Source organism: Nilaparvata lugens, chromosome 2 (assembly GCF_014356525.2).
Source record: "Nilaparvata lugens isolate BPH chromosome 2, ASM1435652v1, whole genome shotgun sequence".
In the NCBI taxonomy this organism is placed as follows: domain Eukaryota; kingdom Metazoa; phylum Arthropoda; class Insecta; order Hemiptera; family Delphacidae; genus Nilaparvata; species Nilaparvata lugens.
In genome coordinates, this window is record NC_052505.1 from 14810105 (window position 1) to 14824217 (window position 14113).

Consider the following 14113-nt stretch of genomic DNA (forward strand, 5'->3'; position numbering starts at 1 on the left):
CGAATGAATCAATTCATTAAACTATTATAACTTTTTTTGTTGTCATTAAAACGTTACACGAGGGGTGTCCACAGAAGGGGGGTGCGAATGACGTAATATCCCGTCTGAGCTACTGGACTGATTAACTTGGAATTTGGCATATAGATTTATAATTTATAGAGGGTGGTTATAGACCTATTTTAAATTCATCAAGATTTCAGTGGGTCAAATCTTCAGTTTGTCAAGTTTTTAATTAGACACTTGCGTAGCACGGGTTACCCGCTAGTATAATAATGGTGAGGAGAGGCTTGCCGCATTCAAGTCCGTTATCTGTTTTTTGTCATACAGTCGTCCCCCTGTATGATCGGAGTGGGATCGTTACACCATAGAGAAAAGATAGCATAAGTAGATATCCCATGGTATAGGGCGTTTATGTCGCAACTTTTACTGTTATCCCAAGCCGATAGTTCACGTAGTTCTTTCCCATGAAGCTGTGTGACGCTGGTAGTCTCTCAAATTGTGCCGTTCATACACTATCACCCCAACAAAACAGTAAAAATTGACAATAATCGACAGTAATCGGCTTGAGATAACAGTAAAAGTTGCGACATAAATTCCCTATACCATGGGATATCTACTTACGCTATTGTTTCTCTATGGTTACACTGTATGTCAGGTGTGTCCCCAGCTTAATGCTGTTAAATTATTGAATTGTTAGAAACGTATAATTCATTCTGGACAATTTGCAACCAGATAGTATAGAATGTATCACATTCTACACTCTGTTCGCAACTTGATGAAGGAATTCTCAACGAAGCGTAAAAGCCTGTCGGGCGATATGCAACTTTCTCGAGCAGTTCGGCATTCAACATTTCGCTACTGTAGAGACTTTATTAAGCTACGAAAACTTTTCAAAGCAGAAACTTCTCAACGCTTACCTGAGCACACTTTGTCATAATTTTTACAAATCCCACAAAAAAATAAAATGTCGGCAAGTGGATGATGAAGTGAAGGTCACCTTTCGCCTCAGGGCACCTCCTTTTTGCCTCTTCGTGGAAGTGTTGCCTGAAGCTCATCTTAAATACTCCTAGCAAACTTACAAATATCAGGAAATTTCTTGACAAGATTTCTGATTTTAGGAATAGTTGAGTGTATTTTTAATTTGTTCTTAACTCTATCAGTAAAATTAATCAAATTTGCAAAGTAATACTTGATCTAACCGGTGTTTTGAAAGGTGCGGTAGTGCAGTGAAGCCAAGCCGGTTTTAGCAAAAAATGATTGCTGCTCTTCAAAAACCAGTCCTGATCTATAAGTGCCTGTAATTATTTTTATTGCCCTCATTGGGATGCCACACAGCATCTGAAGTCTCAACTGAAGTTCATCTTTCAAGACTGCTCACTGATTTTTGCTGAATTTTTATTACGCTGTAAAACTAATCAGTGTTATGATCTTTGTCCTGAAGTAAATCATGATTAAGTTCAAAAATAAATTGTTCAACTCGAGTAATATACTGCAGTTAAAAAATAGTAGAGTACTGTTTCAAGGGAGAAGGCCACAATGTGGCTTACGCTACTGTAGCCTAAGGTACATACCACAAATACTAAAATGACGGATTAACTTTAAGGTGTATGTATAATACTATTCTGAGTTGAAAAGAGTTGATTTTTGTAAAGAAAGCTAAGCTCCATGTGAAATTGCAGCACATTTCTCAAGCAGTATTACGGTATTAACGATATCTATTACATAACAACATAATTTTGAAGCAGGTTCCAACAACTTCACAAACGTTCCGGAACAATAGAAAATGAGCTATACAAATCCAGTTCATCATTCACTGGATAGAAATTGAGTGGCGGAATGCACCTGTCCAAATCAAATCAACGCTCAAATACAAAGTGTTCTAAACCTCATTCAAATCTTTGTAAAGTTTCATCAAAGAATCATCAAAATACGATGATGAATAATCAATTATCCTGTTTTCAAGTGGGACTCTTGAATTTGTAGATGGTCTATGATTATAAACTATATTCAATTAAGTACTACTAAGTACTACTCAATGAAGAGATGACAATTTTCACTCCACTACGATTTTCACAGTGACTACAGTAATGAAGTCATTTTTTGCAGTGAAATTCAGTCTACATCTTAAAATTCCTGCAATCCCCTTTGTAGAGCCAATACATATGAATATCATTTATGAGTCTAAAGACCTCTTCCCGATGGATTGTAACCCACCTAAAATTTAGGTCCAGATTATATTCATCTCTCATCATCATCCGTTTCATCACCCACGCACAAGCCTGGAGCTCATATGGGCATCATCATTAGCCAAAACATAAATAATTTTCCAACAAACCATATTTGAAATGTGGTTTTTCTTTTTGTTTTTAAAACATTTGATGGAATCTACGACCATAAGAAGAACAACAGACAAACAGGTAGCTATTACTATTTAGATGAGCCCGCATTATTCAGTTTTTCTGATTGTGGTCTTAACTAGACAGACAAAAGAATAGAATAGTCGGTATATCAACCATGTTTGAATGTGGAAAGTTGAAATAGCATCATCTTTTGTTCTTTAATTCCTCTGATAACAATCAACTATTACAATAAAGATTCTATCGGCCGAATGTTACTGCCAGAGCCGATAAAAAGTTCAAGTTTAAACTTATCTTATCCTTTTTGCTGTCACTTCCAACATGCTGCCTGTAAAGAGCGAAAAAGTAGCTTATAATCTGTCACTTTTCCTCATTTATCTTCTGTATATCATTTTAGCCTTGAAACACTATTAGACGAATAATACTTATATGTTATGCTATCTTTCCTCTGTGCTATTATTCTGCCTTGAGATCGGTCAATCAGGAAAAAATGCATCAGATTCTGATGAACGCCATTGAGCGCAATGGTTTTCTTGGCTTGACTTGATTTTAGGAGTCCACAAGTGAACCCAAGAGTTCAATTTCTACGTGAAATTAATTTTTGAATACTGTAAAGTTGAATCCATAAACAATAATAAAATCAACAATTAAATGTTAAACAATAAAATGTTAAAATTTGAATACTGTATTGTTAAATTTAGTGAACAACGGATCTTCAACAATAAAATGTTACAACATTGTTTGATCGACTTCATTGATCAGTGATGATCTATCATTATTTGATCAACAAAAATTTATACAATTTTTAAAATACTTTATTCTATTCAAATACCAGCCAACAAATATTTTTGATCTGCATTCTGCAATTCAAATCTGAACCGCGTGATCTGGAGTCAGCCATTTTTGGTAGCTCAGCTGATATGATTGTTACAACTTTGGCCGATAGATAGCGCAATCAGCAGTGCCTATCAGACGACCGTTTTTAGGTTTAGGTTATGTTGTTAGGAAACATTGTCACCATACGTAGTTATTAGAATGATTTAATTTGCAGTTTCTATAAAAAAATGTAGATGGAGGAAAAATGTTGTGTACATCACGAGCGAAAATACTTTTTCTCCCTCAGGAAAATTGTTGCCCTCGGCTTCGCCTCGGGCTTCAAACTTTTTCCCTCATGGAGAAAAAGTCGTATTTTTCACTCTAGATATACAAATAACTATTTCAACAAACCACATTTGATATGTATGTTTTCTTTATGTTTTTTGGAACATTATATGGAATCTACGATCATAAGAAGAAGAAGAACAGACAAACAGGTAGCTATTATTTAGATGAGCCTATTATTCAGTTTCTCTTATTGCAGTCTTATCTAGGTAGTCAAAAGAATAAAATAGTCGGTATACGTTTGAATGTGGAAAGTTGAAACAGCTTCATCTTTCGTTCTTTAATTCCTCTGATAACAATCAACTATTACAATAAAGATTCTATCGGCCAATGAATGCCGCTACAAGAGACGATAAAAAGTTCAAGTTTAGACTTATCTTCTGTATCATTTCAGCCTTGAAACACTTCATAGAATAGACGAATAATACTGGTAGAATATCTTATGCTGACTTTCCTCTGTGCTATTATTCTGCCTTGAGATCGATCAATCAGAAAAAGATGCATCAGATTTTGATGAGTGCCATTGAGCGCAATGGTTTTCATGGCTTGACTTGATTTAGGAGTCCACAAGTGAACCCAAGAGTTCAATTTCTACTTGAAAGTAATTTTTGAATACTGTATTGTTAAATTTAGTAAACAACGGATCTTCAACAATAAAATATTACAACATTGTTTGATCGACTTCATTGATCAGTGATGATCTATCATTATTTGATCAACAACAATTGATAATCTGTCAGGACAATGTTTTCCTGCATTTCAAATCCAATGAATTTCTAGATTGAATTGTTCAATGGCTTATTTGTGCTTAATGGACTCCAGCGAAATATTCAAGTCCAGCTTTGTATCAATCAAGCTCAATTGCCGGCTTCCTCTGAGGAATTTCCTATGAAGAGACCAGTCTTCGACTTGGGTTCAACGTTTTCTGTCAGTAAAACCTTTTATACAGAATTTTTTGCAATTTCCACTAGTTCAAATTTGCCAAAAAAATTAAGTTATAGAGAGATTTGATCTGAGAACGAAATTATTGTGAGTTTCAAGTAAAGTCAGTTACACACACATCGATTTTTGGACGTTCGATTTCTCGTCGTCTATCAGATTAAACGTAACTTGACAAACATCATCTGTTCAATCTAATAGAATTTAAAGGACGGAAAAATATCGTACGTCCAAAAACGATGTGTGTGTAACTAGCCTGGCACAATAATTTTAGTACAGTAGAAATATTCAAATTACTATTCTTAAAACCCTTGAGTAGCTGCATCATAATGACGATATGTGGAATAATATGTGCATGGAATCAGAATAAAAACATAGTTTAGTACAGCAGAAATATTCAAATTACTCTACTCAGAACACTTGAGTAGCTGCATCATAATGACGATATGTGCAAGGAATCATACAGAATAAAAACAAAGCAATGGATTACAAATATTTTTAATCGCTTCTCATAATACGTAGCCTACAATGATATGACAATCAATATTCTCAATATTGACAATAGATCAATTTTGTAATGCAATAAAACTTATCTACTGCACAGCAGTACACTTTCAGTTATATAACTTTTATTTCGATGGGAAATAATGTATATAAGTGAGATAAATTATGAAAGGATTCATCTATAGTACAAAGCATAATAAAGCATGCGAGTGGACAATTGACAAAATCTTATATCCATCCTATCGAGATATGGTAGTCTTCATAATCATCCAACTCATCTGTAGTCAGACCATGTTCTTTAAAAGCGTCATCTTCAGAGGTTGACACATTTTTTGTCCTGCATAAAGAAGCGTGCGCATTATTCAATATTATTCGTGTAGTCTATCTGGTTCTAATATCTTACTAAAAGAATCTTTTATCTTGAGAAATAGAAAAGCCTTGAGGAAAATCAGTCTTCTATAGTTGATTGGATCATTTCTATCACTATGGCATAGTTCATTGATAGGTAGAATTACAATCAAGTGCTACTATATCAAGAGAAAATTAAAAAAAAATAGCATCTAAAATAAATGATTTTATTCAAGATTCACGTTAAATATAACTGGATCGGTACGGTACGCGGTAGCAATGATTCAGGAATGACTAGTTCTTTTGAAAAGTATACTCTCCATATCCTATCCTAGATATGGACTACTATAGAATGAATGGGACCTATCCAAGTCGAGTATTCAATCATATTTGCCTGCAAATTTCCAGTATGGGAATGGCTGATATGAAGATTTTGGTTTGTAAGAGGAGAATAAACTCGGCTGAAATGCAAAGCTTGGCCTGTGCAGGAATGGATGATCTCCAATGATTGGCTTATGAGCTGGGCTGGGAACGCTGTGTAGGAAAACGTGAACATAGTCGTAGTCATCATCGTAATCATGTCCTGAAGAATGTTTATCATCATGGTGATCATCATCATCATCATCGTCGTCGTCTTCATGTTTTTCCTGACCATGTTTTCCGTGCTTGCAAGGGCCGTCATGTTTTCCATGTGCACCAATTTTGTCATGTCCTTCGTGCTCATCATGTTCTTCATGTTTCTCTTCATGTTTCTCCTCATGTTTCTCCTCATGTTTCTCTTCGTGTTTCTCTTCATGTTTCTCTTCGTGCCTCTCTTCATGTGTCTCTTCATGGTGATGCTCCTCTGATACAGTCTCATCGGTTGGCACTGGTTCAATGAATATCGTTGTAACAGCGATGTTTTCGTCTAGTACACTGGAAAATCGAATAGAAAAATATTAGTATGATAGATTCTGGTAATGGAACAATTCCTGTGGTTGTACAAATGATGGAGAAGATTTTCTACAGCTTGATGTACAGTGTAGTTTTACACAATATCCTAAATACTGCTGTTTAGATACTGCTCATCCATTCTCTAAATATATTATGTGGGGTGATTTTTTTTTATTTAAGGGGTTAATTATGAGAGAAACTTCTTTGTGGAAGAACGAGCCTTTGAATACAGAAAAAAACTTATCTTGTAGCAACAATTCATCAGTTTCTTTCATTTTTAACAAGGGTTGATCAAAATATATTAATATTACACTTCAAAAAAGTGTACGTAATGAAAGTCAATGAAAGTCGATTGCAAGCTGGATCTACACTGAAAGTTAAACATCGACCTGACCGTTCCATTATTACAGTAGGTATGTGAGGTGCTGTGAATTAAATCATTATAGAATACATCAAGTAGCATTATTAAATTTTTGGTAAGGACTACTCTCATTTATCAAGAAATAAAAATCCAAGTACCCTTTTTGAAAACTTTTATTCACAGAATAAAATGACAATCATGTTGTCAATAGAAGTTTTTGAAAAGGGTACTTGGATTTTTTATTTCTTGATCAAGTACCCTTTTATTTTATCACGGGTCCTGTAAATTGTAAATAAGTTGGCTACCTAGATGACAGCGAACAGCCTATTCTATTGCGTTTCAATACATCTAGTAGCCCTGAAGACAAAAGAGTATCTTTTTATTTTATCATAGGTGCTGTAAATAATTGTGAATGAGTTGGCTATCTAAATTTATTTATTTATCTATTTATTAGGTTAGCAAAAACAATACAAGGATCAAAAAGAAGAAACAGGCTATTGCCCAAAACTTCTTCAATTTCCTAATTTAGTTTTAAATTGTCCAAATATTATACATAGATGATGTCCATTCCAATTTCTACACCAAATCAAAATCTAAAATATAAATTAGAATAAAACAAACAATTTTTAATTTGGATAGATTATAGGTTATAGCCTATTCTATTATGTGTCAATACTTCCAGTAGCTCTGAAAATAAGAGTGAGTAGCTATAGTGCCGGTTGCACAAAAACCGGTTAAATTTTAACCGTGATTAATTTCACGAAAACCAATCAGAGAAAGAAAGAAAGAAAGAAAGAAAGAAAGAAGAAAGAAAGAAAGAAAGAAAGAAAGAAATATTTATTGCCAAAATCATTAAACAAACTCTACAAATGTTAAAAATATAAAAATTTTCATATACAATACATTACAAAAACTTAAAATTAAAATATTTTCCATTTAAAAATCGATTATAATATTATCATTGGCGTTACCAGCAAAACTAAGTAGTTTGAGCGATGGCAACGAGTAATCAGTCGGCTATAATTAGTGGCTTGAGATTCAGTCGAAAATAGAAAAAATATAATAAAGAAAAAAGAAACATGTGGAATGTATGGAAAACTAGAAAAAAAATAAAATTTCAATCCGAAAAGAAGAAGTACTAAGAGTGAAATACTAAGAGAGCAGAAAAACTAGAATAAATTCATAATAATTTAAAAACTCAAAGAAAAAGAGATGATTCATGTAATTATAATCTACAATTCACTGTACATATGTAATCAATTTTGTAATGCAATAAAACTTATCTACTGCACAGCAGTACACTTTCAGTTATATAACTTTTATTTCGATGGGAAATAATGTATATAAGTGAGATAAATTATGAAAGGATTCATCTATAGTACAAAGCACAATAAAGCATGCGAGTGGACAATTGACAAAATCTTATATCCATCCTATCGAGATATGGTAGTCTTCATAATCATCCAACTCATCTGTAGTCAGACCATGTTCTTTAAAAGCGTCATCTTCAGAGGTTGAAACATCTTTTGTCCTGCGTAAAGAAGCGTATGCATTATTCAATATTATTCATGTAGTCTATCTGGTTCTAATATCTTATTAAAAGAATCTTTTATCTTGAGAAATAGAAAAGCCTTGAGGAAAATCAGTCTTCTAAAGTTGATTGGATCATTTCTATCACTATGGCATAGTTCATTGATAGGTAGAATTACAATCAAGTGCTACTATATCAAGAGAAAACTCGAACAAAATTTTAAAATCTACAATAAAATTGATGTTATTCAAGATTCACGTTAAATATAATTGGATCGGTACGGTACGCGGTAGCAATGATTCAGGAATGACTAGTTCTTTTGAAAAGTATTGGCTACTCTCCATATCCTATCCTAGATATGGACTACTATAGAATGAATGGGACTTATCCAAGTCGAGTATTCAATCATATTTGCCTGCAAATTTCCAGTATGGAAATGGCTGATATGAAGATTTTGGTTTGTAAGAGGAGAATGAACTCGGCTGAAATGCAAAGCTTGGCCTGTGCAGGAATGGATGATCTCCAATGATTGGCTTGTGAGCTGGGCTGGGAACGCTGTGTAGGAAAACGTGAACGTAGTCGTAGTCATCATCGTAATCATGTCCTGAAGAATGTTTATCATCATGGTGATCATCATCGTCGTCGTCGTCGTCTTCATGTTTGTCCTGACCATGTTTTCCGTGCTTGCAAGGGCCGTCATGTTTTCCATGTGCACCAATTTTGTCATGTCCTTCGTGCTCATCATGTTCTTCATGTTTCTCTTCATGTTTCTCCTCATGTTTCTCCTCATGTTTCTCTTCGTGTTTCTCTTCATGTTTCTCTTCGTGCCTCTCTTCATGTGTCTCTTCATGGTGATGCTCCTCTGATACAGTCTCATCGGTTGGCACTGGTTCAATGAATATCGTTGTAACAGCGATGTTTTCGTCTAGTACACTGGAAAATCGAATAGAAAAATCTTAGTATGATAGATTCTGGAAATGGAACAGTTCCTGTAGTTGTACAAATGATGGACAAGATCTTCTACAGCTAAGTACAAAAGTAGAATACGAAAAAGTATACAAAAGTACAGTGAAGTTTTACACACTATCCTAAATACTGCTGTTAAGATACTGCTTATCCATTCTCTAAATATATAAGTCGATTAAAGGGACAACTTAGGAGAAAGACTTATTTGTGAAGGAACGGACCTTTGAATACAGGAAAGCAAGCATGCAATACAGAATCAGTGTAGCATCAATTCATCAGTTTATTTCATTTCTTAACAAGGGTTGATCAAGAGATATTAATATAACACTGAAAGCTAAACATCGACCTGATCGTTCTATTTGTACAATAGGTATGTGAGGTGCTGTGAATCAAACCACAATAAAATACATCAAGTAGCCTTATCAACTTTTTGGTGAGGACTACTCTCATTTATCAAGAAATAAAAATAAATCCAAGTATTTTTGTGAAAACTTTTATTCACAGAATAAAATGCCAATCATGTTGTCAATAGAAGTTTTTGAAAAGGGTACTTGTATTTTTTATTTCTTGATCAAGACAGTACGCTTTTATTTTATCACGGGTCCTGTAAATTTTAAATAAGTTGGCTACCTATATGACAACGAACAGCCTATTGTCTCTCAATACATCCAGTAGCCTTATAAAGACAATAGAATAAATCGAGTATCCTATTATTTTATCTCAGGTGCTGTAAAAAATTGTAAATGAGTTGGCTATCTAAATGACAACGAATAGTTAGTTATAGCCTATTCTAGTATGTTTCAATACTTTCAGTAGCTCTTAAAATAAGAGTGAGTAGCTATAGTGCCGGTTGAACAAAAGCCGGTTAAATCTTAACCGTGATTAATTTCACGAGAACCAATCAGAGAAGCCGTCTTATCTAAAAGGCCTTATCTGATTGGTTCCGTAAAATTAATCTCGGTTAGTATTTAACCGGCTTTTATGCAACCGGGCCATAGCCTATTATCATAGAGGTATGATAATTAAGTAGATATCCCATGGTATAGGGCGTTTATGTCGCAACTCTTACTGTTATCTCAAGCCGATAGTTCATGTAATTCTTTCCCGTGAAGCTGGTAGTCTCTCATATTGTGTCGTTTATACACTCTCACCCCAACAATACAGTAAAATTCGACAATAATCAACAGTAATCGGCTTGAGATAACAGTAAAAGTTACGACATAAATTCCCTATACCATGGGATATCTACTTACGCTATTGTTTCTCTATGCTATTATGTTACTTGTCTCACCTGGGTGTGACTTCTGGAACGAATGTCTCGGGAGGCGGACTGCTGAAGTCAGAGGTGAAGAGGGGTACGACCTGGGGGGTGGTCACTGCGGGGGCTGCGTGGCGGTCGCTGGCATCGGGCGAGGGGATGGGTTGCTCGGGTTGGGACGGTGGGGGCGGCACTTCCGCCACCCCTCTGTCTGGCTCCACGGCAGCTTTCGGCAGAATGGCATATCCACCCAGACTGCCAACGTACGACGAACGGCAGTCCACGTTTGCAGCAAGTACTGCCACCACACTGATCTGAATTGCAGGAAAAGAATCGTCATTTAAAATATGAAATAATAAAATTATTTATTCATCATAAATCTTTGTAATTGTAATAATATAAAAGGAATGTATCATAATTATACTCTGTACAAATTAACTTCAGACCTGGAGGAATATGCGGCGCAGAGAAATGGAGGGAGATCAGCCAATTACAGTGACCTATAGAATTACAATTACCTATAGGAATTTAATTTGATGATTCCTATTTCGAAATGGAATGAATTAATTTTAATGTTTGAATTACAAAATTGAACTTTTTGGTAAATATGAAAATAAAACTGTTACAAGTCATAAACAAACTACGCTAGTTGAAAACATCACAGGTGGCGGTGGCAATCATATGATTCGCCACAGAGTCAGTCGACTGAAGGATTCCAGACAGGAATCTCCGTAAGTTTAACATGAGCGCTTGAATACTCACGAGAAATTAGAGGAATGCTGGCCGGCTAGAACGGCAACTTCGCAGCCGTTGTATCCCTACCTCTGTAAGCCTCCTCTGCTACTCATGTCCCTCCCAAGACAGAAGTTGATTTTTACAGAGAGAGTATAAGTATCAAATTTATCAAGGAAAAGTATCAAAAATGTAGACAAAAATCGTCAGGCAAACACTGCCATCACACAGATCTGAAGTGCAAGGTAAAGAATCGTTATTTAGATAAAAGTTATCATATCTCCTGAAGAAGATATGAGAACGAGATGATCTATAGTGAAGTCCACGATATAATGGCAGTATTTTATCAACATTGATATTGCTATCCTTGCCCATCCTTCGTTAAAACATTTTCTACATCCGCAACGTTGAAAAACGTTTTTTAACGATGTATAAATATAATTAACCAAAATTATGAAAATTGTCCTTCCTTGTCTATCCTTGTCCTTCTATCCTTTTTACCTCCGCAACGTTTGAACAACGTATTTTAATAATGTAGAAATATGATTAACAAAATATTCAATTACAACTATGAAAATTAATTATTTAATCATTGTAAAATATAATTTCTCGACTAATAAAATAATATAATTGATTATTTCAAACAAGAATGAACAGTTAATATTAGGCCTACATCAGATATACCGGTATCAGCTATCATCTATAGAAGGCAGTGACAAGGCAAAGAATCGGCAACTGATCTTAGCAACTGATGCTACCTTGTGATTATTATTCAAATAATACTGAGTGTGATGCCCCCCACATAAGCTCTTAGGCTTGTGCATGGGTAATGAGTTGGAGGGATGATGATGAGAGATGATGACTACTTTTTAGGTAATCGGGACCGACGGTTTAGACGGACTCCTCCGATAGACGGGGTGGCCGTATCTACGTGATTGTGCTGTGATCAAAAACGTTTGCCCCGGTTGAGATTCGAAATCGGGTTCTCTTGATTATCAGACCAGCGGCTATATAAATAAGAATAATGCTCCAGCTATATTATATTGTTATTGGATTTTATATTTTGACGCCCCAATACCTCTGCGCCCTCAAGACACTTGTCTAGAGTAGCTGGTTGGTGCGAGGAGGCTAAGATTGTTGAATAAAGAGGAGGCAAGACCAATTTGTACTTTGGTCAATGTTGACATTTAAAAAATCAATCACAATATATGCGTGATATGCTTACAATGTTTGTATGTTTGTATTGTTGTATTCTGTAGATGTTTTATTTGTTATGTATTTTATTTTTAATTGTATCTAATCAAAGATATATATTTATGCCACTATTCATTGTATACACTGTACAAATTTATGAATAAAGAAATTATGATATGATATGATATGACAATATATACAGTGGATATGCTTAAAAAAAATGTTGACGTGAACTATACGTTATCACATTTTCATCTCATAAAGGAAATCCAACAGCAGTAATTTCATTTGAGGTTGACGGTAAAAATACCTTTACTAATCAAATATGTACTTACAAACTACATCTACACCCACTTCTAGTCAAAAAACAGCATAAAAATATACTAGAATTGTATAATAAAAAAGTAGCCTACCGTACTATTAAATAATACAGATATAGAATACAATATTTATTTCGCCAAAATACAAGATACATGTGACAAAATGTAAATTATAATAAATCTTAATGTTTTGGCACAGTCATCAAAGTCAGACTTGTGCTGCAGTTATCCGATCAATATTGATGACATTTAGGCCTACTTCACTCAAGCTGAGCTATTGACAAAAAACAATATACTAATTGATAATGTTTAGTTTCCGCTATGGTATCTGAATGTATCATTCAATCATTGTCCATCATTATCTTACAGTGGATTAAAATTATCATACACAAATTATCATTTGTATGTTAGAGAAGCGGTTCTAAAAAAAACACTTCCTCTATAGTCTCGATTATAGAACATTTATTTGATATTGCTATATAAGATTAATTGTAAAGCATATAATGCTCCAAAATTTGAAGTATTCTTAGCAGACTTCTCAATAAAAAAGTTCGGTATCTTGAGAAATCATCTTCAAGAAAAATCTTTCAACAGAAGCAAAATATTTCTTTCAAAAGGAGACTTCTCCTGAAAAAGATATTAATTGTAAAGCATATTATGCTCCAAAATTTGAAGAATTCTTAGCAGACTTCTCAATAAACAAAGTTCGGTATCTTGAGAAATCATCTTCAAGAAAAATCTTTCAACAGAAGCAAAATATTTCTTTCAAAAGGAGACTTTTCCTAATAAAGATAGTTCGGTAACTTAAGAAAGCACCTTTGAGAAAAAATTTACAACATGAGCAAAACATTTCTTTTGTATTTGAAAATAATAGTTTAAAATATTTGTACTCACAATGATAACTCTAATCATAGTAGGTTGTATGATGTTTCAGGAACAACTGGTATCAACAGGACTGTGTATCCACTGCTTCAGGCACAAACAATACCACAATAATGCACCACTGCCAAATATCAGCGTGTATCCAGCAACTGTTTTGCAGTTGTATTAATCCCTAAACGCAATAGGGCAATATTATATACTAAGGCCCAACATTCTTTCAAACTGGTTTCAACTTTTTTTTACTATTCCATGAAGGCGACGATCATTCTTAGGAACGGTGTGATTCGCATATGAAATTACCGGCTTTGTCCACCGCAGATAGCATCGTCATAGAGTTGGCCAGAATATTCATCGGTGAATGAGTCATGGGGAAGCTTCCAGTTTCCACAAGGAAACACGCAAACAAATCCAGTCTGCATATGATCCAAATACACTAAACGCGATGCGTGTATCCCGTGACGAATTAATTGAGTTTTATCTTTTTAAAACCAACCAGGAAAACTGGGTACGAAAACCAGAAACCAGTATTGAATTTCTAGAAGAAGTTCAAGTTGGTTATAAGGAAAGTGCAGCGCTATTCTGGGAGAGGTACTCTATAATAGTTGTGCAGCTCTGATTCAATAATTT

The 14113-nt window shown here is 34.6% G+C and overlaps 1 protein-coding gene across 1 annotated transcript; it reads right to left on the reverse strand.

Moving 5' to 3' along the window:
* Positions 1–8192: 8192 nt before the first annotated feature.
* On the reverse strand, positions 8193–14113 carry LOC111055841 (uncharacterized histidine-rich protein DDB_G0274557). The gene is made up of 3 exons (XM_022343137.2): positions 13499–14113; positions 10392–10672; positions 8193–9067 (listed from the first exon to the last, which is right to left on the reverse strand). The coding sequence occupies exons 1-3, from the start codon at positions 13514–13516 to the stop codon at positions 8536–8538; spliced, it is 831 nt and encodes a 276-aa protein (XP_022198829.2). The 5' UTR covers positions 13517–14113; the 3' UTR covers positions 8193–8535.

What these genes read in the sequence shown, in the direction of transcription:
- LOC111055841 (XM_022343137.2), bottom strand. An exon ending in GTTCCAGAAGTCACACCCAG is followed by an intron (nt 9,068 to 10,391) that starts GTGAGACAAGTA and finishes TCGATTTTCCAG; the next exon opens with TGTACTAGACGAAAACATCG.